Here is a 27,774-nt window from a genome sequence, read left to right on the forward strand (position 1 = left end):
ACAAATTTTAAATTATATATGGGTTTCAAGTAGTTTATAAAATTTAAACTATGTTTGAAAATGCAAAGGAAAAAGGAAGACTTACTTATATGCATATTTTCCAGATATATCTGTCACCATTTCTGCTCCCAACTTATTCTGAGAACGTCCAAATGAATGTTCCTTCCAAAGGAACTGAATACTTGTTATGTTTCCAATGTTAATGTCTGCATCAATTAAATTTGTGTAAGTCATGCCTGGCTTAAGTGTTCCACTGTAAACAGAAAAGAAAATAAGACTCACAAGCTTGCACTGGGTATGCACTTCACAATGCTGAAGTGAAAGACAACATCTCTGTGTGTGTACCATGGAAGAGAAAGTTGTATCTCCTTGGCATTTGCTTATAGGAGATTTATTCTTTCCACTGACATTGGTCAGCATCTCAGAATAGCATGGTTTTGCAGCTTGAAAGAAGGGTGAGGTAAATGGGAAGCTTGACTAGCTGATTTTTAGGGGATGCCTACAGATACTTACCTTGATGAGTTCTCCATAATGAAAGATCTGGTCTTGGTTTTGTAGTATCAGACATTAGATTTTACTGACACCAGGAAATGATCAAACTGTCAATGATGGACTCAATTCACATAAAACTGATATAAAAACGAGAAGCCTATTTATCAGCTCACAATGGTGAAAAAACATTTCCTTTTTACTAACCAAAATGTTCTCCTACTCTTTCCCCAGTACCCTCTTTTTCTGAATAAAAGGAATTGGGGGAAGAAAAAAAGGAACTGGGTAACTCAAATGATGATCAAAAGATGTTTTCATGAGCATGGCAATAGAGCAAAGAGAAGTGAATTATCTTGAGGCATAAGGTGTATTTTATGCAAGCCAAAATTAGACCAGATGAGATTTCTTTATTCCTGCTATTTCTTATTCCTTTGTTAATATATCATCTGTCTCCTCTAACTGGAAGATAAGCTCCATGAGAGAAGGACCTATCTGTCTTCCTAGCAATTAGAACAATTCCTGGTATACAACAGGCATTTAAATATTTGCTGAATGAATGAATGAATGTTGCTATTCTTAGGGCCTGTCTTATTCCATTACATGTAGAATTAGTTGATTTAATTACCAGAAGACAGCTGTTTTTCCAGGTTATTAAGGGTAATCTCCCCGTTGCTACGTGAACTGTTGTCACTCAGTGCACACGCAGTGCAGCCCTGCGTGACAGTATTACTGGAAGCCCAAATAACTAAAGTACAATCTACAGAGAAGCCACACTCTCAAAGCCTGGCTGAAGACTAGGAATAGACTAGCATACTAGCTCCCTTAGCGGACTTCATTTCAAGATGAGACATCTACTGTGGACCTGAAATGCTTAATTATTCCTAAAAAAGAAGATTGGATAACTATGCAAGGACATTACAAACAGCTTCTTTAGACATTAGCCAAAGAAGCAGAGAGATGTCAAAACATTCTCACAAATCTTAGAAGGGTCAGGAGCTGCGCATTCATTCCCACCTGCCCCAGGTCAGCTGCCTTTGTGCAGGACACAAACAACAAGCAGGCCTCACTGTGGGCCTCAGAGCCATAGACACAAGATGGTGTTGAACTATTCTCAGGGGAATAGCTTACTGGAGACATGACAGGTAAGTGGACATGAGACGTGCTAAGACAGGGAAGAGTATTTGGAACATGGAACAGCATGGTAAAGTCAGGGAGGAAAGGGTAAGATTCAGTCAATGTTGGGTGATGCAATCATAGTAACCTGCCTGAGCTAAAAGTGAACAAAGCCAAATGGTGGGAGCCACGTCTAGAAAGGCTGGCTGGACTTTGCGCATGAGCCAGGATCCAGATCTTCACTGACTGAACTCGTCTGTCTTCACAGGCAGCTGCACCAAGGCAAGATGATGAGTGCAAATGCTGCCAGAGTGATTCATATAATGCATCCCTCAACTGACAAACTAACCATAAAATCTCTGCTCTTCGTAACTCTTCCCAGTATTTGAAGATGATGTAAATCACAGAGGCAAAACATCTAATCCATTCATCAATTTGCAAAATGGTAACATCTAATTAGCACGTATAATGTTAATTCTGAAATAAATGGCAGAATTAAGCAACAGAAGTGAAAGATGTCAATACAAAAATGCTAAATCTGATCAAAGGAAAGATTAAGGAAAACTCATGACGGGGGACTTTAGCCTAAGATGCACAGTATTCTCTACTGAATTATTCCTACCTTTGACTTTTCCAACACATATCCTAAATCTGTGGGTACTACTTAGAAAGCTTATTAGAAATTTGGCAATTTATATAAATGTCTTATTTCATATGGAATCTATTCAAATAAAGACATATGCCCAAATTCATATAGCATTAATGGACTGGATTAAAAATATATCTTGTTTCTTGTCAATTTTTTTCTACTTGCTTTATTATATAGATTCATATTTTCATGTCCTAACATTTTCTGTTTGTGACTGGAACAGCAGAGAAAATAGATATGATTTCTATTTTATATTTGGAAAACATAAAGTAGAAAGAAAAGTTAACTGTAACATGATAGCTGGTGGTATTGTAGGAAAAGAAAGGGCTGAGCCTTACTGAGCCAGACAAACTGAGCGCCCAGCACTGTTACCTACCAGGCCCTTGTCTCTGCCTACCTGGCAACCTCAAACTCCTCTGTTTTCCCAGTGGTTCCACCTACACGGAGAAATATACTTCCTTGAGTGACATTGTTTCCATCGAGTTTGACAGACAGTTTGTGCCTCCAACCTGGAAATAGAGAGAGAGAGAGAGAGAGAGAGAGAGAGAGAGAGAGAGAGAGAGAGAGAGAGAGGAGGGAGAGAGAAGGATTAAAAACAAGTGAAAAGCATGACATCCTGGCTACTTTAATGTAAATACAACTTTCAGGGTTAAAGTGGATCAGGGCTATTCATGTTCATGAAAAAAATACAACTTCATATAGCTCGAGTGAATTTGGTGAGAAACTACATTTCAAAAAACATATAAATGTTCACATTTTGATTTTGCAAAAGTAAATAGTTTAATAGTATCTTTAGAGAAAATTCTTTAATTTTCCAGACATGTTTATAACTTAAAAAAAATGCATGTCTTCTTTCATTCAAATTTGTATTCTGTGGCATTTATACTTCCCATAGCCAAGTTTTAATGTGCCGTAGTTTGACAACTAATCCAGAAAACATTTAGAAAGCCAACTGAGCAATGTCTGTACTTTTAAAATGATTTAGTGGCAAAGTGAATTGTCCTTTCCTCTCCCGCAGAGATATGTGCTAGGAATACTCAGTTAACACAGGTCTGGGTCAGCACAAAGCCTGCCAGTAGGATAGATCCCTTGCAAATGGTCAAGTGTAACTTAAAAAAAAAAATCTAGAGCTAAACAGCCCTTTCATTCTGAATTCTGGAATTGTTGCATGCTTAGTAACACATTGAAAAAAATGTAATTCTTCATAAAATTGTTTGAAAAGCATCTGAAAAGGAGAAAATCTACCAAAGAGAATTTTCAGTTCATGAGTTAATCATTGCCGAAGAGATCTCTATCCCTCCTCAGCCCATTTCACTGCAAATGGTTTCCACCATCACACCTCCACTGAACTCACTCTCCTCAAGCACACCAGTGACAGCACTCTCCGGAGGCTGAGACCCCTATCTCTAACTGCACACTCCCGAGTCCTCCTGGCATCTCAGACCTAACATGTTAGAAACTGAGTCATCAACTTCCTCCCAACCAGCCTCTCTGCCTGTGTTAACCAAGTTCAGCGAATGGCACATCACCCACCCAGCCAGAATCACCCTTGACTTCTCCATTTTCTGCATCCCTCAAATCCATTCACCAAGCTATTTTTTGCTTGTCCCTTCTAACTATCTCTGTAATCTCCCCACTTCTCTCTACCTTTCTACCTGGACTGTTGCCAACAACTGTTTTTTTTCCTCCCAGCTTTACTGAGATATAGTTTACATACAATGAGACACTGTGTAAGTTTAAAGTGTATAACTTGATGACTTGATATACATATACTGCAAATTGATTACCACAATAAGACTAGTTACACATCCATCACTTCACAGAGCAGTGAGGCAGCAGCTGTTTCAACAGGTCAGTGTGCTCTCATCTTGTCCCCTCTCTAATCCATGAGTGACTTTTCTGAAAAACCAATCTGATCATCTTAATACCCTTCAGCGGCTTTTCATTAGCCCGAAGAGAAAGCCCAAACTTCCCGCAGAGCACCTACTTTGGTTATTCAACCCCATTGTCCTCTCCCCCTTGTCTCACATGACTCTCCTCCTGGTGGTACAAACCCAGCAGGGGGCTCTTCTTTCAGTTCCAGCTCTGTCTTGTCGCCAGGCATTTTCATAAACAGTTCCTTCTGCCTGGAAGACTCCATTTCTCTCTCTTACTCACCTTTTAGCAGTCAGCTTAGAAATCACCTTCCCTCAGAAGGAGCCTCTGACCTGGTTGTGGAAGTTCCTCCTTTGAATGTCTTCCAGTGGAAAGTTTATTACTCAAGACTGACACTGAGATTTTGTTTGCTTTCCCTCTGGTCTCAACTCTCTGTATTGCTCTTCACTGCATCCTCAGGGGCTGGCCCAATACCCAGTTATTTAGTAGACACTCAGTAAAAACTGTTGAATTTTTAAAGATAAGTACCTTAAAGCATTATAATAAAATTTGGCTACAATACTTACGGGCAAATGGGGAAAAAGTCCCTGTGTTTAAAAAATAATATGCTCTATTAGGCCTCATAGTTTTGAGGTGAAATCTATCAGCAAAGTGACCCATGGTTGGGCAACCTTCCTTGGGACAACGGAAGCAATTTCCCTGGTGATAGAAAATAATTAGAAGCATAATTAGAAAGTCTTGACCTTCCATAGACTCAGGACATATCATTAAACTATAATAAATCTTTGGAATCTAAATAAAGTATATGCATTTAAAAATGACTCAAATGCCTAACAGACCACTCTGCCTGTTTTCAAAAACAAAACACAATAAAGCAAAAACAACTAAGGGAAAAGAAAAAGGGGCTATTAGAAAAATGAGTGAATGGTATGAATAGACAATCCATAGAAATTCAAACAGTTAATAACTATGTAAAAAGATGCTCAGTCTTACTAGTTGTCAGAAATGTGCTAATTAAAACAACATACAATTTCATACTCAGCAGATTTGCAAAAATTAAAACAACTGGCAATACCAAGTTTTGGTGAAGACACAGAGTAGGGGATTCTCGTTTACTTCTTATGGGAATATAAATTGACAGACATTGCAGACAGCCATTTGGTAATGTCTAATAAAGAAGGAAATGCACATATGCTTTGACAACTTCACTTCTATTCTATGCCATAAAGAAATTTCTACACAAGTACATAAGGAGACAAGCAGAGTTATTTATTGCAAAATTGCTTTTAAAAACAAAAACTGAAACAATAAAAACGCACATTTGTAGGGGAATGAATAAAACAATTGTGAATGATTCTTACCCAATAAATACATTAGATCTATATACATCAAAGTAGATATTAAATTTATAAAATTTAATTTAAAAAGAAGCAAATCCAGAAAGACGCTTACAGTATGATGCTATTTATTTGGTCCGTATATTGATTTGCTTCAAACTCCTCGTTAGGGGAAAGCATGAAGGGAATATAAGGTACTTCAATTTTATCTGGATGAATTAAAATCTAAAGCAAAACTAACAAAATATTAATAAAAAAATCTGGGTAGGAGTGTTTGAGTATTTGCTATTTTATGTTTTGAACTTTTAGATTTATAAACCGGACATTTAGGCTAGAACTATAGCAAAACATCCCATTTAAAATCCCATTTTTAATGAAGGAAAACACTAACAAAAATAGCAAGGGCTCATATTTATTAAGTGCTTACCATGTGCAAGGCACTGTTCTAAGCATTTTATATGCATTTAAGTCAACTAATCCTCACAAAGTCCCTTATTGTTATAATGCTTTTAGTCTCCTTATTTGATAGATGAGGAAACAGAAGCACCGAGAAGTAAACAATTTGTCCAATGTTGCACGTCTAGCAAGTGATGGAGCAAGAATGTGAACTCCTGGCACTAAAATCCCTCCTTATTTTATTTCATTTCATCTCATTTTTATGACTGTTTGGGTAAAAGTACAATGAAACACTTTAAGGAAATTGACTCGATGTTCTCTAGTTTGTAGCCATAATTAGCGTCTATGTGGTTTTGGAGCTTATGGTTCTTCAGTCTGGGAGATTGAACTCCACACTAACTCTGAATACACCATGACTCTGAGAACCTGCTTCTACCTGCCTCGGTACCGTAAATGTCAGGATCCCTTTGGCCACTCGGAGCAGCATCTGGGGTTGGAAGGAGGAGGAGGTGGGGAGAAAGAGGTTTTGGGGGAATGCCAGTGCTTAGCTGGCAAGCTTTCGGAGAACTGCAGTTCACCAGCCAGGTTATGAATTAGGACAACTGACTCAGGAACCTGAGAAGACGGCCTGAGGGCACCCACTCATCTTGCTCTGGAACATGAGGGAAACGCCTATTCCTGTCCCAAAACTGCACTTATTCACAAAACGCTACTACTTCCAATGCACTTCAGCTGGAAACCCCACATTTTTCTACCCTGATAAGGCATTAGGCATTAGGTCTCTGCAGCACAAGTAGGAAAGTCTTTCTATTCCCCATAAAAAATAGATTTTTTTCTCCCTTTCATAGTGATAACTAAATGAAAAATATGGTCAGTGCAGATCTGGCACTACGTGCTTTATGACTCAAGCAAAATCAGATTTGGTATTTTGTAATATATTGATCTGCATGGAACTCCTGTGAGCTCTCTATGCCTCAGTTCTGCTCTGTATAAATAATTAAATTTTAATAAAATATTTTTCATGTTCCAAGTAAATAGTAATATGTTTGATTGTAGCTATTGATTGGTTCAGCCTTCTCAGGGCATCTTTGAGAATGACATTTAAAATACATACACACAAAAATTTTTGCCCTGGACTTGTGCCTGTTACATAGTAGCATTTAATTACTGCATAACAAATGGCCAAAAAAGCAAAATTGGATATAATCTTCAAAAGAGCTGAAACAACCAGAATACAAATAGCTAGTTTAGTTATTTAAGCCCTTCAGCAGGGCCAGCTACTGTTCAGTACTCAGCACAGAAAGAATCTATTATTTCCCAAAATGGCAGATGCATTTTTTCCCATATACTCAAAGCTTTAATTTTTAGTTGGCTGATCATGCTTCAAAAAATGACTTGCTAATTAAATTTAATGGCAAAATGCTTTACTTACTGCGTTAAAAGATTTGTAGGACCTACAAGGATAAGCAACAAATGCATCAGGATTGAGAATGCTTTCAGTATAAAAGTGATGACTTCGGGCATGGTTGCACTCAAAGAAGGAAGACACTTCTGTGGAAAGAATTTCCAATTAACTGATAGCAATGAACTGACTAACTGATAACTGACAGTATGAACCATTTCTTAGAAAAAGTAACTTTAAATGTCAGTTTCCTGACTTGGGTCAAGGTCACCAGACCTTGCGTGTAGACTTGGATATCGTACAGTATTTATCAATATTATATATCATTTTCTTGTACCAAAGAATTCTTTGTGTGAATTTAAAGGAACATTTAAGCTGGGTAAATAAACATATGCAAATGTAGGTGGCTATGCTTTGACACTAATGTCCCTAACACTTCCCAGATCTCTGACATAAGCACTTAGAGCTATATCACTATGCACAGAGCATCTCCGCTTCAGACTAATTAGTTCTGTCTCCCTGTTTATTCAGTAACGACTCCTCCCTCCTGTTCAATCACAAATAGCCAGCAACATTAACCAGTGCACACCTTCAGCTGAGCTTCAAGGTGTGACAGGTGGGAGGTACTGTAAAGAATGCTAAAGACAAATTAGTTTTGTCATTGACGGGCATAACATTGTCACTAATAGTTGGGATTACTACAATAATAAACAAGAAATCTAAGTATATTTGTGCATTCTGAAATTATCATAGCATTCTAGTCATTTACCTTATGTAACAGTCTTTGACTTTACATAACATTTTTACTGTATGGCATGGACTATTCTCCCAATGACCTACCCAGCTTGGCTAGCTTTTGAGAAACCAGGTTTTAGTATATGTGGTAAATCACTTAAATACAATAGTGGCCTCCAAAGAATCACCCCTTCTTAGGGCCTCACCCTTTTGCAATATCATGTTACCATTCTTACTTTTTCTTTTCTTTTCTTTTTCACCCTTCTGGATTCCAGGCTAGTCTTGTGACTTCTTTGACCAATGGAATGTGGAGGAACTGACACTGTGCAAGTTCCAGGCCTTGGTCTTCTGAGACCTTCCAGCATCTACTCTTGTTCTCTTGGAACTCAGCCTTCATGCTAAGAAAGCTAGATGAACTGGCTGGGAAGAGAAGCTCTGAAGGATAACAGACCACTTAGAGAGGAGAACTGGTACCAAGACCGCAGACATGGAAAGTCATCTTGGACCTTCCCACCCAGCTTAGCCCTCAGGTGGATGTAATCACATAAAGTAGCCCAGTGGCCACATCACAAAGGAGAATCTCGACAGAACTGTGCCTGAATCTTGAGCCTCAGAACCATGGGCAATAAAATCACTGTTCTTTTAAGCCACTGTGGTTTGTTATGCAATATAACTGAGACAGCATCATTTCAGAAATGCAACACAGTCAGCAGAGACCAAGAACTGGCATTGTTTTTTTAAAAGGAGGACTTCTCTCACATCAGGTTTCTTTATATACAGATTTATATTCATTGTTAATTGTGATTTAGACAAGATGGTTTATTAGAATATGGGGAACTATGAATTTTAAAAGTAAATGGTTTCTTAGTAATAAATATAATGTAAAATGGAATATCTTGAAGCTTAAAACTCACCTAAAGATTTAACATAAATGATAAATGTGCTTTTAATCCAATAACGTTGTAAGAATTATAATGCCTCAAAGTGGTAGCTTTTGATAAATGTATGTTTTATTTGAATTCATTCTTTTATAGAATTTCAAGTGCTCAGTGTAGAACACTTAATATAGTTATGTAAAGGAGTCTTACGATCTATATTTCACCTTAATAGAAATAATTTTAAATCATAATATGGTAAATAATATGAGAGGTTAAATTTTATAATAAGCCTTTTTTGAATGAGTTTTGCTTATCTGCCCTAGGTGAAATTGGCTTTAATTCTCATTTTGAGTATCTGTAGATCCACCAGGTTTTTTAAAGTAGTCTTTGCAGATAGATATTTCTAATTACATTTACTCTTTCAGAAGAGACATTAAAACTTTATAATTTATCTCTAGTGAAGAGGAAATTCAAGTTACTCTCAATGTCATGATCTGTGTCTCTTTCCTCTAAAATAGCCAATAGAAGATCAAATAATTACATCATCTAGATCTGACCACATGGGATCAGGTGGTGGGATATTTAGAATCATCCAGATGTTTATTACCGTATCATGATATATTATATTACTGTGCATTATTATATATTACAAATGATGTATTTCATTATTTACACGATGATGATGTTTAGAGACAGGGAGGAATGGAATTCCCAAATAACTTTTTCCTGTCTTATAACTAAATACCTTATTATTATTACTGGAAATCACTAAGAAAAGGTTAGATACTATTATGTAATTTGTGATTAATTTAATTTGTGATCCAGACTGATTCTGTTAAAAAGTCAAACCATGTCTCTCTTCTGCTGACAATCCTCCCAGGGCTCCCCTCCCATCTCACTTGAGTAAAAGCTGAAACCTTTACTACAGTCCATGACGCCCTGTATTATCTCCCTCTGTCTTGCTCCTTCTCTAACCTCATGCCCTGCTACTCTCCTCTTTTTCACTTTACTCCAGCCACAACAGGCTCCTCACTGCCATGAACTTTGCAGGCTTTTGCCCCAGGCCTTTTGCACCTGCTATCCCAATCCCTTAGCCTGGAATGCCTTTTCCACAGGTGTCCGAATGGCTAATTCTAATTTAGGTCACCTTTTCGGTAAAAACTTCCCGGCCACTCCATCAAAAATCTCCTCCCCCTACTTCACCCTCACTGTCAACAACACATCATATTCCCATTACATGCTTTGTTTTGTCTCCTTAACACTTATTCTACTGTTGTTTTCCCAGTAAATTAGAATATTAGCTCCATCAGGGGGGGATTTTTGTCTTTTGTATACATTCCTATATTTGCTGCTCCCAGAATAATGTATGGCACACAGTAATTACTCAGTCCATATCTGTTTGAGGAATGAACACATCCTCCCTGTCCATACTGAGTGACCACAACATGCTAGACATTCTGCTAGACCCTGGAGACAGAAAGGTAACCAAGATGTGGACCCTGACCTTGCAGATCTCACGACTGGTGGGAACCCTACACAGGCAACTGTGTTTTGTGTTAAAGTATACTTTTATATCATATACAAAAGGATGTGGATTCTATCCAGGTTGGGAGCTGAGTGAATTTCTAACAGTGGCTCTCATATTTTAGAAAGTATTTACCTTCCTTGTAAGCATTGAGATCAAATTTAAATAAAGGCGTAATTAAGTCTTCACATCCTGGCATGTGCTTTCCTCCATTTGGGTAAAAGTCAAGGTGACCACAAGCATTAACAGTTCCAGCACCTGAAGTAGAAAAAACCAGCGTAAACGCTTCTAAAATTGCCCTCTGTGCTTCAGGGTAGTTTCGGTTTATGTTAAAAAACTTACCAAGCTCAAAGAGGAAGCGAACTGCGTTTGTATGAATGACATCAACAAAGTTGGCATCTGAGGGGTCCAGCCTGACTTCACGTGGACTGTTGTGGAAATACGGGCCAGCCGGGTCCAATCCTAGCGCAAAGTACAATGTGTATTAAACCAAGACACACAGAAGTACACTGATAGTGTTGCTATTTTGGACAGATAGATGGTGAAGGCAAGGTATTTTTTTCTTACATGATTTATGTAGGTCAAACACCATTCAGCATGAAGGACAGTTACATAAACTGTAGGGTCTGTTTATAAATGTAGGATCTGCATGTATTGCAATGTCATATTCCTACACACAAGTAAAGCTATGTGTAGACAACGCCGAAACAGCCAACAAAGTCAGAAAAATCAAAGTAGCTATTCTAGGGTCTGTACGTGGAATAACATATATTCGACTAAGTTTACGGACTGCAGATGATCATAAAAACAATCTATATGTAAAAAAAAAATAAAAGCAAAAGAGCTCTTCAAAATGTAAAGATGGATCTCAAAGAAACACAGTTAAAGTAATAGAATGGTAATCCTCAGCTAAGGCTCACTTGGTTCCATTCATTATATTACAAACAAAAGCCTGAAGCCCAGGGAAGTGAAGGGACTTGACAAGGCCACCACATGTTAGAGGCAAAATGGACCAGGAGCCCTGGTGTCTAGACTCTCAGCACATTGCTTCTTGTTCAAATGTCTACCCAAATAAAGGTAAGCTACCTAGGGTCTCTAAACGTTACGATCATTCACATAACTCCTCAATTACACATTTGACGGTTACTTATCAAGCTATTACTATGTGCCAGGGACAGGGTTCAGCACTTGGATACAAGAAGTAAGGTCTAGCCCTGTCCTTAAGGAGTTTTCTGTTTGGTGGGGAAGGCCCCTCAATCCAGTGTGCTAAGTGCTGAGACGGAGGTGAGCACAGGTATTATGTAAACACAGAGGAGAAACATGTAACTCAGTCTTGGGAAATTCGCACATGCTTCTGCTGGAGATGAGAAATACAAGCAGAGATCCAAGGGACTAGAAGGGTCAGCCAGGGTAAAGATGGGGTGAGCAGCATCCCAGGGGCAGGACGGAGAACAATGTATGTGACCATCAGGGAAGAGGGTTAACCATGTTTGGGAAACTACAACTAGCTTTCAAGGGCTGGCATGTAGAGTTTTAGAATTTGGTGAAAGATGAAGATATCATTATAAGCAGGAGCCAGATATAATCTGAGCCATGGTGAGTTTGGATACAATCTGGCTGTCAATGGGCAGCTCCTACAAGTTTGCAAAAGGGTAGATCTACAGTCGGATTTGTATTTTAGCAAAGTCTCTTTGCAGTTGCGTGGAGACTGGGGTCCAGAGTGGAAAGGACTTGGAGAAGAGCTGTGCCTGATCCTGGGAAATTGCAGCCTGAGTGAGAAATGACTGGGCCCCGGTGTGGGGTGGGTATTGACCGCCTCAGCATACTTAGCCTGTCATAGGATCCAGATTCTGTTTTTATTTTTCTAATTAATATAATCGTGGAGAGATAAATGACAGAGTGAGAAGAAGAGAGGAGGGGAGGGAAGAGGGTGCCTGGCATAGAACCTTGAAGAACACCAAGGAATTAGGGAAAGGGAAAGAAAAGGAACCTGCAGGGGAGCCTGGAGAAAAGCCGTCAGAGAACAAGGAGATGGGGAACCAAAGGAGCCTAGAGGAGAGGGTGCTCCAATGGTGTGGGAGGGGTCAGCAGGTCAAAGTCTGCAGAGGGGCCAAGTAAGAAAGACAGGAAAGATGGGAAAGGGCCGGGGGAGTGGTAAAAAACTCATGGTGAAAAAAAATGGCTGTTGGTGCTCTTGGCAAGAGTGGTTTTGGCAGAAGGGTTGGGGAAGAAACCAGACTGCAGTGGGTTGAGGTGAGCACAGCCCTCAGGGAAATGTGGCCACCTCCCCTTGAGGAGTTTAATTATGGAGAGTGAGGCAGGCTAGGGTATCGGTTAGAAGGGGCTATGGTCCAGGAGGAATGGGCACATGTCAGTGTCAATAGACAGAGTTGGGGAAAAAAACTTGTTAAGTGGGGAAAAAAAGCAGACAGGTGACAGAGTAAGGTCTCCAAAGTAGGCATGCCACTCAGAGCACAGGTGGAAGATACAATTAGACGGAGGGGTCAGTGAAGTAAACCAACATGCATCTGAAGGAAACACCCAAGCTTAAGAGAAAGATGCAACAGCATTTGTCTCACAATCTCCAACTCTAGGAGGAATTTTATTTTGCTAAAGTACAATCACTGGTTAGATTCAATCATCTGATGAAATCAGGACCCAGGTAGAGACAACATCCAAATATAGCAGGTACACCTCAGATTATGTTGATCTGAGGACAAGGCAACGAGATAAAAAGTTAAAGAAAAAAAACACTCTAGTCCTTCTAAGAGACAGGGAAGAGGGAATCTTAGATTTGTGGTTCTAGGGTATTTCAGGAGGAAGGTCAGCACAAGGGAAGAGACCTCTTAACTGATCTGGGGTTGGGGTGGTGTGACCCTTAGTATAAGAGCAAGAGCGTCACCGCTTGGGATCTGAGTTTATTGGTGTGTATGTATTTGGCTGCATGTGTGTTACCAGCATGGCGGAAGTGATCTCTTCTCAAAAGGGAAAACACTGATGCTGTTTACGTATAAAAGGTAAATAAAATCTTGAACTGGCTGAGTAACCCCTGTGTTAAAGTCATTTACGATAACTGCCTACCAGTTAGATAATTATCATAGACATAGAAACTTATACACATGCCTTAAAACCTATCATGTTTTGTTTTGAACTTGTTTTATTATAAAGCTAAAATCTCTTTTGAGGTCTCAGTTCTTTTGCTAGTCAAGGAACATGACTGCTCAAAAACTAGAAGGGATATAGACTGCAGCATCCATGTTATATAAATTCTTTGGATGTTTAAAGAGCCTTTAAAAATTTATTGTTTTCTCTTTGCTCAACAGGATAATTCACTTGGCAGGAAAATTGGAGTTAAATAGTGACTGATTTTTGACATAAGAATTAATGAAAACAAAATCTCCATGAATTTACTGTCACCCAGTGTGAATTTTTAATACACGATGGCAATGTTCTCCATTTTACTTTGCGGCTGAAATGCCCCACAGGCCGCGCAGGCCCCAGTGATGGTCCACCTGCACAAGCTGTGCCCATTTCTTCCTTCCTCTGAGCTTGAAAACGTAGAGCAAAGCTGGATTTTTGCCAATGACTTCAGAGTAGAAATACGATTTTTACTACCCAAAATAAGAATGGTGGTGGTGGTGGGCTGGGGTTGGAGTTTGGATCAGAGAGCTGGGAGAAAGAGGATACTTTCAATAGGAAAAGCCTGTTACACCAAGAGATTGCAGAGGTAAAAATACTTTAAACCCTGTTTGGAATTCTTGACTATTTTTAGAAAAAATTTTTTTTTACTTTGAAATTAAAGTATATGTATGCAGTTTACTGTTTTAACAAACAGAAAGCATGTACCTACTATGTGCCAGACTTGGGGTGGGAGTGCAGTAGGGGAGGCTTTCTAAGTAGTTCAGAGTCTATTGAAAATAACAGGGACCTAAATAATTAATCAGACTCTGTGATACAGTATTTGTATTTTCAAATATAACAGAGGCATATTTCAAGGAGTATGGGAAGTACAGAGAATTAACTCTGCCTAGGGAAGAAACATTTGAGCTAGATCTTGAAGCATGAATAGTGGATATTTAGGGCGACGGGGAATAGCATTTGCAAAGGCACAGAATCATGGAAAAACATGAAACATGAAACATTTACATGACAAGCGAAGAAGCTTTAGGCAATGGGAAGTTTCAAGCAGTGGAGTGGCACAGCCTGGATTTAGAAAGATAATGACACTGGCAATACATGTGTAAGACTGGGCTAGGGTACCAGCCGTGAATGGCAAAAATCAGGGAAGAGATGGGGAGGGCCTGAGTGAGGACAGTGGCCAGGCCATGGAGAGGCACAAAGCAAATGAAGGAGAAGAACAAAGGATTGAAGGAGACACGAGATGTGCTGGCTGACTGTCGGCCTGGGATGCGGAGAAGGGCGGCGCCAGCCCAGCTTGTCCATTACGGAACCGATATTCTCATCTCCATCTGACTCAATCGGCTTGGAAGTCAGAGTGCAGGGAAAGGATGTGATTAATTATCATCCTCCACACTCTAATTCGTAGTATATATACTTCACTTTGCAACTTGTTCAGACTTTACAGTATATCCAGGGGCATTTTTCAAAATTTCAGCAACTGGCATGGCATAGGCAGGGGCCTTAAACAAACCAGTTTAGCACTGCCAGCTATGCTGGGTGAGCTATGATCCAGATGTGCCATAGACGTCCTTCCAGGACCATCATTGGGGCTCTGTCTCATTCTCTCTGTTAGCAGTATGGAGCTGCAAAGCATGGGATGTGCCGTAACCATCCGGACAGGCGGGAGACTGCAATTCCCTTCACTGTCACACAGATAGTGCTGTGGTGAGCATCCTTGAACCTGGATCTACACATTCAGCATTTCATGTTTTAGTTTGGGGAAATCACATTTTCTCCTGTCTTACATTTGCTTCTGTGACTTCATTTGGTGTTCAGATGCTTGATTTTGTGTGTAAACAATGATGTAAATAAATCCAAGGCCCTACTTGAGGGCAGGCTTACCAGTTATCCTTCCAAGGCCTGGCGTCCTTGACCCAGCTTCTCCAGCCAGATGAGCCCCCAGGCTGTGGCCAATCAAGTGCACTTTAGAAGGGGAATATTCAAATTTTTTCTGATAGGATTTTTTTAAAAGGAAAACAGAACAAGTATTAAAAAAAAAAAAGCAGAGAGAATGGCTGAAATATGCTTAAAATTAAAAAGGAGCTGACATCCAGGATGGGGACTGATAAAGGGAAAAAGTGACCCCTGAGTCCACCTACATCCTCATCCAGCTGAAGGAGAGAGCATCAGGCTGGCTGTAGGGACGCCTTCCATCACAGTTCCTCCCCCTGTGCAAAGGGGTCTCACGGTCCTCAGGAACAGGGGGGAGAATAGCCCAGTGACTGTGTCTGTGGCTTCCAGACTCTACCCACCCTTCCTGAGGCCCGACCCGTCCAGCACGCCCCCAGCACACGTCGAAGGCAGTTCACGCCCACGCTGTTACCCACCTCACCTGTGTATGTCTCCTCCAAGCTAAAGGTAACTCTAGCAAATGTCTGGCATGACTTTGGTCCTCAAAAAAGAGTTTTAAAGAATATTTGCAAAGAGACTACATGGCCTAAGAGTTCACACACACACACACACACACAGAGTCAACTTAACTTGGAACAAAAGAGCAAAGCATTTTTAGTTTCACCTAAGTTTCAGGCTCTCTTCATGATAATAGTCAAAATCAAGTAACTGCCTTCACTTGGATAAATCTGTCGTTTGATCAGATGTTTCTGTTTCCCTCCCACCCCAGTAATGACAGTATTACGTGTATCACATGCTGCACTGTGAATTGTATTATCCCACGTAAACGGCTGCCCAGGAAGGGCTCCTGTCGTAGCCCCCACTCCTCTGTCCTCCACTGCTGCTGCCAGTTTAAATCTCAGCTTGCTTTCTGAGCTTTCTCTACTGGCGGGCATCTGAGATCAGCTCTGCCCTTCCTCCCTGTCTCCTCCATCCCCATCTGGCTGGTACCCAGTCCCCAGGTACCTGCTTGCCCCAGGGCTAAACCAGGTGGGGACTGAACCTAGTAACCGTGATAAGATGACAGAAAAGGAGGCAGAGAATCACACCTGTTCCTTAGCTGCTCCCTCAGCAGGAGGGAATTGTCCCCAGGGGGCTCCAGGCTTCCCTCCGAAGACCCTCTCCCACTCTTCACCTTGGGCCTCCAAGGGGGCGAACAATTCACTGAACGTTTAAGTCAGCAAACACTTTTCCCTTTCAGTTCAGCAAACATCTAAGCCATCCTATTTATTTCCTGGATCTACAAGTGCCCACAGCTCAGGACCCAGGATCAATGGAGAAATTCACAAGAGCTTAGGTCTGCTTTTTCTCTGAAGAGGAGACAAATCTGATTTCATCCTTTGTGGACAAACTCTAAATTCTTCCTGGTACTCAAGTCTCCCCTGACAGAGTGGGGAGAGTAGACAGAGACATGGGGGCAGAGATGAGTGCCGGCTCCCTGATTATTCTCCAGGCTGCTTCCTAACTGGGCTCAGGGTCCCAACATCACTTGCCCCGACCGCCGGCCGACTCAGTGAGCTGCTGCACCTGTCACTCCCCGTCCCCTTGCCCTGCGTATCTTCACAGCACTGTCCCTACACATTGTCAGAGCAGAAACACTGTCTCACCCACCGGACAGTGCCCGGCCCCCAGTGCAGGGTGAAATATTTGTTGAACGGAATGAGTGAACTCTCCTTAAGGATCTGAAAGGGTCATAAATCTTTAGATTTTACTTCACTGCACTTTACAGTGGGAAATTACTTTTCATTATGGTAGAGCATTTGGAGATTTATAAATGTCTCCGAGTAGATCCCTCGTAAAAATAGAAAGTCTTTCTTATTCTTTTAGAAAATGTATCGGTTACAGAGTTGTGCTTGAACTGGCCTGTTGGCCTAATTCACTGCCACAGCACCCAGTTTCTGTGGGAAAATGCACTTCACATCCTACACAAATAGCACTTGTAAAGTGGAACAGTTTATTATCTATCATTAAGGATAGGTTTACAATGTGATGAAAACAACGGAGATGGTCCTCCGTGCTGGCCCAGGCAGCAACCTTGCGGGGGCGGGAAGGATTTGCTGAGGAGCCTGTGAAGGGGCACTGCCACCAAGTGGTGCTTTGTAGAACCACAGACACTTTCACAAAAAGTAACTTCCCTTTTGGCTACCATCCACCAGCACTTCACATATTCAGTACTTGCGGAAACAAATAAAAAGAACATAAAACTGCCCCAAACTCTCGGTGTTATGATACAAAACCAACTAAGTATAATATTTTAAAAAATCAACTGTTCTTACCACGAGAACATCAATAAAATAAGCCACCTCAGCACCGACAACACGGAGATTGTTTATGGCGTGGATATATTGCCGTGAACCGTTAATCCAGTCTAAATTAATGCAGTTCACATCTTCCACTTTTAGCAACACCTAAAAAGATTTATTATAAGTATTAAAAAAATAAAAATGAAAGAAAACCAAAGAGTCTGAACAACTAATTCCACCTTAAGAAGTAACATTTACAGGTATTGAGAACCTACTACATGCAAGGCCCTGTCCTCGTTCACATTTATTAATTTATTTAATCTTCAGATAAGGAAACTGAGGCACAGATAGGTTAATTAATTTGTTCATGACCACAGAGCCAGTAAACAGAACCACGATATGATTTCAGACAGTCTGACTCCACCACACTATATGGCTTATAAATAATTAATTGCTTACTGTGTTAGCAGGCTATTAATCTTGAGTATAAGAAAGGAAAATTAATTTCATGGAGTGAACTTAGAAATTTTTTCCTTAAATTAAATGAGAAATTTATCATACCTTTCCATCTTTGGTCAATGGTGAGAATTTACCAAAGAATAATTACAAAAACCTTCCATCATAATCTATGTAATTCATAATATGTGAAGATAAATGGGAAATGGGTAATTCATGTGAGGCCTTGGAACGTGGATAATGTGAATAACTGAATGGAGAATTTCCATGGATATGCATTAATACCTTGCAAAGTACATCCACATTAAACACAAAGTTCTCACACTAGCGTAAAGAAGAGTTCTTTCACATCGTACATTGCACATGTCTTGCTGCCACTTGCCGTCTGTTTTCCATCCGGGTATGTTGATACGGGTGATCTTGTCTGTCCCGAAATGTGAGGCTTGGATAGTTAAGTGATTAACTGCACTGATTTCCTGTTTCAGGTGAAAAAAGATTAAAATAAAATAGTTGAAAATTATTTAACATTTAGCAGAATTATTCCAACTCTGCTCAAAAGTCTCCTGTTAAATTTGATTTCTAACCATCTCCTTTAATACATTTTTACCAAAGAAATAGTTACTGTTACATGTTGCAAAAGTACTGAGAAATTATTAACGCTTCTAAAAAGCAATGTACAATTTTAATCATGAGAAAGCAAATAAAAATATTTGGTTTTAAGGCAATGTTTGTAAGACAATATTGGTTCAGTTTCAATAAGCCTTGCTTTTGTATTGCGCTTCTCAGTTGTCAATGTAATTCATGAAAACTGTCTTCCTTGAAGTACAGAAGCATGCTTCAAAGGTGGCAAAAGAGATTGTCCACCCCACTTTATGAATCAGGAATAGCTTAGATTCTCATTACGTGAAATACAACAGCACATTAAAGATGATTTTCTTGTACTTTGTTGTATGTCTTTTATAACCAAACTCTCAAAGACTTTAGAATACTATGAATTTAAGTGATTTTTTTACTAAGAGAAAAATTGTAAGGCACAAGTATAAGCAATTCTACTGAGAAAAAAATAATCAGTAGATAGCAAATTTGACAATAGGGAATCCTATAAATAAAAAGCGACACGTTTAGAAACTTGAGAAATTCAAATGAAGAGCCTATTACGAGCTGCCCCTGTTTAGCAGTACATGCAATTAATCATACAGCCTACTGACTGAAGTTTCTCCAAGACTGTAAACAAATGATTATGAGAATCCTAAGTTGGTTTACATGGTAATCATTATAATAGAGCTAAAATTCATATCTATCTATGTTCTAAATACTCCATAGAGCAGCTCATTTAACACTCTCAACACAGTGAGGTAGGTACTAATTTTACAAATTAGGAAGGGGCATAATGAGAAATCAAGTCACTTGTCCCAAAGTACTGCAGCTAATGAGTCCTGCAGCTGGATTCAAACCCACATGGTCTTTCTCTGAAGACCCACTTAACCACTGGGCTCTCAAGTTGTCATCTTATCACAGTATTCTCTACTGATAGGACCCAGGCCAGGTGTGGGATCTGTGAGGCAGGTAGTAAAATCAATTGTATCTGGACCTTCTGAAGCATTTCTCTGATAAATAATGGAATCCAAGTACAAAAACATTTGTCCACATATGTATCTAAAATAATTTGATGCTCATTCCAGCTCCAGCTGGAGCCCCTCAAACACTTACTATATTCCTGTTTCTACAGGAAAAAAAAAACTATTTTGGAGAGGACAGTTAGTAGAAAAAGTGTATCTAGTCTTTCCCCATCATGAGAATAGGTTGAAGAAGCAGAATCACAAGCAAGCCTCAACATGACAATCTGACATGTATTATCGGATACAAGCATCCTCCATCGTCACAAAAGCCATTGAGGGGTTTAATAATGTAGAAAAGGGAGAATAAACATTTTTGTTCACTGCACATTCAATCTAGCATATCCTTCTGAAATAGCATACTAACCTAGAAAATGGGAAACTCCAAACAACATCATGGAATCAAGAGAAGACAACTCAGATCCTGCTGCCACAACAGAAACTAAAAGGGGTCTCAGAACAGAATAGGTTATCCAGAGATAGGACTGAAGGAACGAAGTATAGTTGGGTGCCGAGTCCTTTTCTCTTCACATGCTTATCTTTGAGGGGTTGGAGCCTAATTGGCATGAGATCAACCCAGTCTACAATTGCTGTCTACTTTCCACGTGGTCTCATTTCCAGTGAGTCAGAAAGTCGCCAGTTAGGTGGTTCTGGCCTGGACAAAAGCTGCAGGCACAGAAGTCACTGTAATTATGCAAAATATGTATCTACACTAGCAACTGAACAAACCACTCTAGGTTAACTATAACTTGAAAAGACACATGCATCCTAATGTTCACAGCAGCACTATTTACAATAGCTAAGACATGGAAACAACCTAAATGTCCATTGACAGATGACTGGATAAAGATGTGGTGTATACACACACACACACACACACACACACACACACACACACACACACACTGGAATATTACTCAGCCATAAAAAGAATGAAATAATGACATTTGCAGCAACACGGAAGGACCTAGAGATTATCATATTAAGTTAAGTAAGTCAGACAGAGAAAGACAAATATCATATGATGTCACTTATATGTGGAATCTAAAAAAAATACAAATTTTATTTACAAACTAGAAATAGACTAAAAGACATAGAAAACAACCTGTGGTTTCCAGTGGGGAGGGGAAAGAGGGACAGATTAGGAGTTTGGAATTAGCAGATACACATCACTATATATAAAACAGAAAAACATCAAGGGCCTACTGTGTAGCACAGGGAACCATATTCAATTTCTTGTAACGAGCTGTAATGGAAAAGAATCTGAAAAAGTACATGTATAACTGATTCGCTTTGCTGTACACATGAAACTAACAGTGTAAACTGACTACAATTCAATAAAAAATAAGAATTAAAAAAGAAGAAGTCCATGGGCTAACGAGAGGAGAGGGATGTTTTTATTCTTCCAGAAAGGTAGCTGAGAAGACCTACGGCTCAGAAGACCAAGTGTACTGCGCCATGTTTATATCCTGGACAATTCCTCCCTCTGACAAAAGAATATTAAGCCATTGCATAACTTGCTTCTCCTTTCTCATAAACAAAGGCAGTCAAATTTATGTACGACAGCATATGGGTCAAGCCTGGATTCTTGTTTTTAGTATCACACCTTGACTCATCCTACAACCTAGCTGTTATTAAAAAATACACACACTTTAACAGCAAACCCTCAGGCTTCTCTCCATTGCAAAATTCAGGTATAGATCTGGATTGTCACTCATGATTCTTCCCAAACAGAAAGGAGTGGGGAAGATGTGGGAAATATTGTATTTATGGCCCCTTTATTGGAAAAGTAGCTGGTTTCTGATGACTCTTCCTTGCCTTTGGGGCTCAGCCTCACCTAAAGACTGGTCTTCATCACCTTTAGTGCCTGCTCTCTACAAAGTTCATGGTCTCTGTCCAGAGGATAAAGGATCAATGAGTCCCATCAGGACTGAGGGTCAAGACCAGGGGATACAGTTAGTCCTTAATAGAAAAACATACCCTGAGAGTCCTAAATGGACAAATGTGCCTCAGAATATCTGTTTTGTATTTTTAAAAATTAGGGTAAAATACACATAACCTAAAATTATCATTTTAACCATTTTTAAGCATTCAATTTATTTGCATTAAGACATTCATATTATTGTGCAACCATCACCACCATCCCTCTCCAGAACTTTTTCATCATCTCAGACTGAAACTCTGTACCCATTAAACAATAACTCACCATCACCCCCTCCCTTTGCCCTTAGTAACTACTACTCCACTTTCTGTCTCTGTGGAATTGACTATTCTAGATACCTTATACAACTAGAATCACACAGTATTTCTCCTTTTGTGTCTGGCTTATCCAATTTAGCAAAATGTCTGCAAAGTTCATCCATGTTGTAGCATCTACCAGGAGTTCATTTCCTTTTACAGCTGAGTTTTTTGATAGTTATAAAAATCAAACTTTTGAGAACGCTTTCTTTTTAAGTTTCTCTATACGCAAAATAAGGTCTGTTATTTCTTCTTTGTTCGAGCTAGAGCTGTCATCTACAGAGCAGATGGCCTATTTCAGTAAAGAGCTGTGTGTACAGATGTACTGTGTGTGTGGCAGGTAGATAGCTCCAAGTCAGGTTATGTTTGCGTGGTGTGAAGGCAGAACAGAAGGCTGTCTTGGCTGGGGAGACCCACCCTGCATGCAACAGGTCTGATGGAAAGCGAGCCTCAATGTTACAGATGCAGGTAAAGACTGGAGATGATCTTGCATGGTGGGCTTCTCCCTCTCTGGTCCCCTTTCCTGCCTGTTCCCTAAGTAGAGATGCTTCACCTGGGTCTAGAACCATGCTTTGTCCTCTCCCCTGAGATCACATGCCCTCTGAGTTTCAACCCTCACCTCTGGGTAAAAGACTTTTGAATGTCTTTCTCCACCTCTAGACTGCCTGTTTAGCTGTGAGACTAAAATCTCCAATAGCCTGAACAAACTTCACTTGTCTAAAACTTGACTCATTCTCTTTCACCCCACATTTTTCAGACCAGAGGGTCACTATTCTTCCTATCATGCATACGTGAAATCTCAGGACAGTTGATGTTTAGTATGTTAATTTTCTATCATTACAATCATTCTCATTACTCTGGTTCAGGCTAGTTCCCACATCTGATCCAAACTGCACTACAGCTTTCTATTCAGTGCTGTTAAATAGATCTTTCTGTGATGATGGAAATACCCTACGTTCACACTGTCCAATATGGTAGCCATTAGCCACGTGTGGCTATTGAGGGCTGGAAATGTGGTGGGTGCAGCTGAAGAACTGAATTTTTAATTTCATTTCATTTCAACAGCCACATGTGGCCAGTGACTACTGTGTTGGATAGCATAGTACTAAATGGTCTGGCCATACCCTCCAGGCTTTCCCAGCTCCAGGCGAAAAAGTACACTGCCAGCAGAATAAATGTCCTAAAGCCTCTTTAAAACCTCTCAATGGGGCCTCATGGTTCCCAGGATGATGTCCAAACTCCCCAGGAAGGAGTTACACAGTTAGTCTCTAAATCACTTCTCTAACTCACTCTACATTCGAGGCCTTCTTCTCTGTCCCCAGTTTAACTTGTGTTGTCATTTCTCAGACATGCTCTGCAGTCTCTCTCCTTTGTGTGTTTGTTCACACTATTTCCTTTGCCATTTCCTGTCTCTGCTTTGAAAACCCTGATCATCCTTCAGGACACACCTCAAATCTGTGTCCTCTTCAAAGCCTTTCCTGGTTCCAACCCCCACCCCTAAGGGAAAAGCAAGCCCTTTATCATTCTGTTCCCAGGGTCTTTTATTTATATATTACATCACAGATCATAATTTGTGTTGCAATAAAGGTATTTGTTTATATACCACATTTCCCCTAGTATAATACATTTAAGTACTGGTTTATTCCATTTAGTATATAATAAGACTACTACTTGTTCAGTCTTGTATGTGGAAGGTTTTCAATATTATTAACTGAATAAAATATCAAATTTACCTCACATGGAACACATATTCAGAATAATCTTTAAACACTAGGGCAAATATGAAAAAAAATCTGGCTCATAATACTAAAAAGAAATATTTTCCTTTAACTCAATAGTTTATGCCAGAATAGGTTATTGTATCCATGCCTTCCATACCTATAGCTGCATCTTATATTTTAGAACAATCCATGTGTGAAGGCAGCAAGTTAGCTTACCTGATGAGCTTTGGGATTATGTCTAGTGTAGAGCAGAAAGCGAGTGTTTATCTCCTCTGGAGACCAGGGTAAACCTGCCAACTGTCTTGACAAAGTCCCAGTCCATGGTAAACCATCTTTAAAGCATCCCACCCTTTCATAGCAAACTTCTTCTCCTGCAGCAAAAAGGTACAAAGTCAGTATTTCAGGAACCAGGCCCAGGGAGAGGCTGTGTTTCCCACTAAGAGGTTTAATAGAAATTAGTCTTTAATTGAAACAAGTCTGACCAAGGGAGATTCTCTTCAAAAACATGCTCTCCTCTACCTTTCCCGTCCTCCGCTCTCCCCATATCATGGCCATGACCATGCAGACTGCAGTGCTACGGGTAAGTGTGTATGAGCTTTGGAATGATTCATTCCTGGCTCTAGGTAATTATTTTACCTTTTTTGAGTCTCAGTTTCCTCTTCTGCAAAATGGAGGTAATATGACTTATCTTACAGCCTAGTTATGAAGACTAAGTGAACTATTTCACAGGAAAGCCCTTGTTAATGGGCCTAAGACATAAGATGGGATACTGTGTCTTCCCCGAGCTTCTGCCTTTTCTTATTAGACTTATAGCTCTTGATGAAAGGGATCTTTGTATCCCTAGGGCCTACGACCATGCCTGGCACACAGCAGGAGTCCAATATATGTTTCAGAGAATATAAATGAGAGCAAAGTTTCATTTAGTTTTAACCAAGTTTCTTCTTTCTGGAGCTCACTTTACTCATCTCTAAAATGTGAAGTTTTGGGAAAATTAGGTCTTAATAATTTCTATCATTCACTGACTCTAATTTATTTTTTCACGATGATCTTACATTTTCATCTTCATTTAATAGTCAAACACAAAAACTAAAAGCTGGTTCTTTGAAAAGATAAACAAAAATGACAAACCTTTAGCTAGACTCACTAAAGAAAGAAAGAGACAACTAAAACAAGTAAAATCAGAAATGAAAGAGGAGATATTGCAACTGACACTGCAGAAATACAAAGAATCATAAGAAACTACTATGAATAATTATATGTTAACAAATTGGACAACCTAGAAGAAATGGATAAAATCCCAGAAACATACAACCTACCAAGACTAAATCATGATGAAACAGAAACTCTGAACAGACCAATTAATTAGGAGATTGAATCAGTAATCAAAAACCTTCCAACAAACAAAAGAACCAGATGGCTTCACTGGTAAATTCTACCAAAGATTCAAAGAAGTATTAATACCAATCCTTCTTAAACTCTTCCAAAAAATAGCGGAGGAGGGAACTCTTCCAAAATCATTTTACAAGGACAGCATTACTCTGATACCAAAACCAGACAAGGATGCCGTAAGAAAAGAAATTTACAGGCCAATATCCCTGAATATCCTGAATTCAACAATACATTAGAAGGATCATACACATGATCAAGTGGGATTTATTCCAGGAATGCAAGGATGACTGTTATAAAAAAGACAAATCAGTGTTGGTGAGGATGTGGAGAAAAGGGAACCCTCGTGTACTGTTGGTGGGAATGTAAATTGGTGCAGCCACTATGGAAAACAGTATGGAAAACAATTGCTCAAAAAATAAAAAATAGAACTGCCATACAATCTAGCAAGTCCACTTCTGGGTATTTATCTGAATAAAATGAGAACACTTACTTGCAGGGATACATGCATCCTCATGTTCACTGCACCATTATTTAAAATAGCCAAGAGATGGAAATAACCTAAGTTTCCATCAACTGATAAATAGAAATTGTGGTATATATATTTATACAATGAGTATTACTCAGCCATTAAAAGGAATGAAATCTTGCCATTTGCAACAACATGGATGGACCATGAAGGTACTATGCTAAGTGAAGTAAGTCAGAGAAAGATGATCTCTCTTATATGTGGAATCTAATACAGATATATCAAGCTCATATATCCAGAGAACAGATTGCCAGAGGCCATGGGTGGGAGAAGTTGGTGAACTATTTTGTTTTGTTTTTTTCAGTTTAAATAATTTTTTAAAAAACTTTATATCATGCTGTTTTATGGAGGAATAGTTTAAGCTATTCAATTATGATTATAATTTATACTTACTCAATTTATTATTAAATTATTTATTCAACTTATTATTAAATTGACTATAATTTATTTATGATTATGTATTAGTATTGGTTAGAGTTATTTTAAGACTTGAAATTAAGGATTTTCTTTTATCACTTAGCAAAAAGATACTAAATAAGTCTTGACTCTCAAATCCACTAGATTTTAACTTTACAATTTTAGGAAATTTTTCTTTTCTCCATTCTTTAAGAATGAGATTCCACAGTAAATGTATAGAGAGGATAGAGAATTAAAACTATTTTAAATCAAAGAAATGTTTGTAGATTAAAACAAATGTGCAGATGAGCAATATCCCTCGCCCAACTGCATACCCAACCCTCTCCCCAGACGCAACAACTTTCAAACACGTCTGCAGTTCTTGTGGTTACCTCCATATCATATGATGTGCTTACACTATCAAGTTTTGACTTATCAACATCAGTCACACATGGTCTATTAACTTGCTGCAATAATAAATGAGGATTTCATCCACCTGGATCAATCCAGGGCAAGAAACAGAAACCACACTAGCTATTTTAACTGTGAGAGTTTAATGATGAATTGTTATTAATCAGGTACTGGAGAACTGAAGACAAAGGGCATCCCGTAATAACTCAGAGGGAGTAACTGCAGGGAGCAGCTAGCAGCTCGAGGGCTGGTGGAAGAAACAGAAGAGGGTGAGTTATTCAAACTGGAAATGTGCTAAGCCTGGGCAGGTCCTGTTCTCCAGGGCTGGTATTCAGGCCCTGAGGAGGGGTGCTAACTGGCTAGGGCTGGCATCTTTGAGTGGGCACCATGCATCTGGCTCTGGGAGTATTAAGAAAACTGCAAACCCGAACCAGCTGCTGCTTCTGGATGATTGTGCTGGAGTGAAGGCCATTGCTGAGAAAACCCAGACAGGAACCAGGAGCAAACAGAAAGGAACACTTCCTGTCTCCCTCCCGGAGCCTCAATGTCCCTCTAGTGTTCCCTCTGCCAGCACCTCTCCAGGAGTGACTGAACTGTTGAACCGTGTTTGCCATTTCCCAGTGCTGGCAAAGCAATGGTGGCTTGAAGCTGAGGGACAATAGCTCAATAGTCAGCCTGTCCTGCTCTCCACTTTGTTTCAACTCCTCCTCCAATACAGTCACCAACACTGTTTTCACCTCATTTATTGGCTTCTGTGGTAAGCTCAAATAATCTTCTTCTATGTCATGATCCATACCTCACATTCCTTATAACGTGACTCCCTACCTTTGCAAGACAAAGTTTGAAGAGACACTGTCTCTTCCTCTCTTCCTCCCTTCCATCTTCCAAGGTATGTCAGATGCACTTTCACCTTTATTCTGTCAAGATTGATAACTTTCAAACTGTTCTATAATCCCAATTAAGTCTTCCATGTTTTGTCTATAGGCTGACTCCTAAAAAATTGAAAATCAATAAGCAGAATTTATATTATTATGACCAGATATTTTTCCTTTCACAGCCAGCTAGCATGCTGTAATTACATTTCCTTCTCTCTGCATTTCCATTGTTCATATACCAGTTCCCTTTAAAGGAGAATATTCAAGTGAATTCTCCTTTCTTGTACATGAATTGCTCCAGACCAGTGTCATTTTAGTTGGCTCCATATTCAGATCATGCCTTTTGTGTGCCGTGTTTGTTTTCCTGGATTCTCTGGTTGCCTTTGTTTCCTCTTATTAGAAGTGCAAACATGTGCCTTCTTCAATATATCCCT

At 39.5% G+C, this 27,774-nt stretch overlaps 1 protein-coding gene across 3 annotated transcripts in view; it reads right to left on the reverse strand.

Moving 5' to 3' along the window:
• PNLIPRP3 (pancreatic lipase related protein 3) overlaps positions 1–27,774 on the reverse strand; it is a 41,976-nt gene that overhangs the window by 7,775 nt on the left and 6,427 nt on the right. For 2 of the 3 annotated variants that reach the window (XR_006720050.2, XM_045506573.2), the window contains exons 3-12: positions 23,960–24,114; positions 18,492–18,644; positions 17,746–17,877; positions 15,422–15,530; positions 10,742–10,861; positions 10,535–10,657; positions 7,292–7,410; positions 4,693–4,825; positions 2,649–2,760; positions 86–253 (exon numbers count right to left, since the gene is read on the reverse strand). Coding sequence is in view for 2 of the 3 variants with exons in the window: in XM_045506573.2 (XP_045362529.2) it covers positions 86–253; positions 2,649–2,760; positions 4,693–4,825; positions 7,292–7,410; positions 10,535–10,657; positions 10,742–10,861; positions 15,422–15,530; positions 17,746–17,877; positions 18,492–18,644; positions 23,960–24,114 (1,324 nt within the window). In the remaining variant the exon portion in view is untranslated. The remainder of the gene's footprint in view (positions 1–85; positions 254–2,648; positions 2,761–4,692; positions 4,826–7,291; positions 7,411–10,534; positions 10,658–10,741; positions 10,862–15,421; positions 15,531–17,745; positions 17,878–18,491; positions 18,645–23,959; positions 24,115–27,774) is intronic. The other variant, XM_010969846.3, reaches the window with a different exon arrangement.

The sequence above is a fragment of the Camelus bactrianus genome, chromosome 11, assembly GCF_048773025.1.
Source record: "Camelus bactrianus isolate YW-2024 breed Bactrian camel chromosome 11, ASM4877302v1, whole genome shotgun sequence".
In the NCBI taxonomy this organism is placed as follows: Eukaryota; Metazoa; Chordata; class Mammalia; order Artiodactyla; family Camelidae; genus Camelus; species Camelus bactrianus.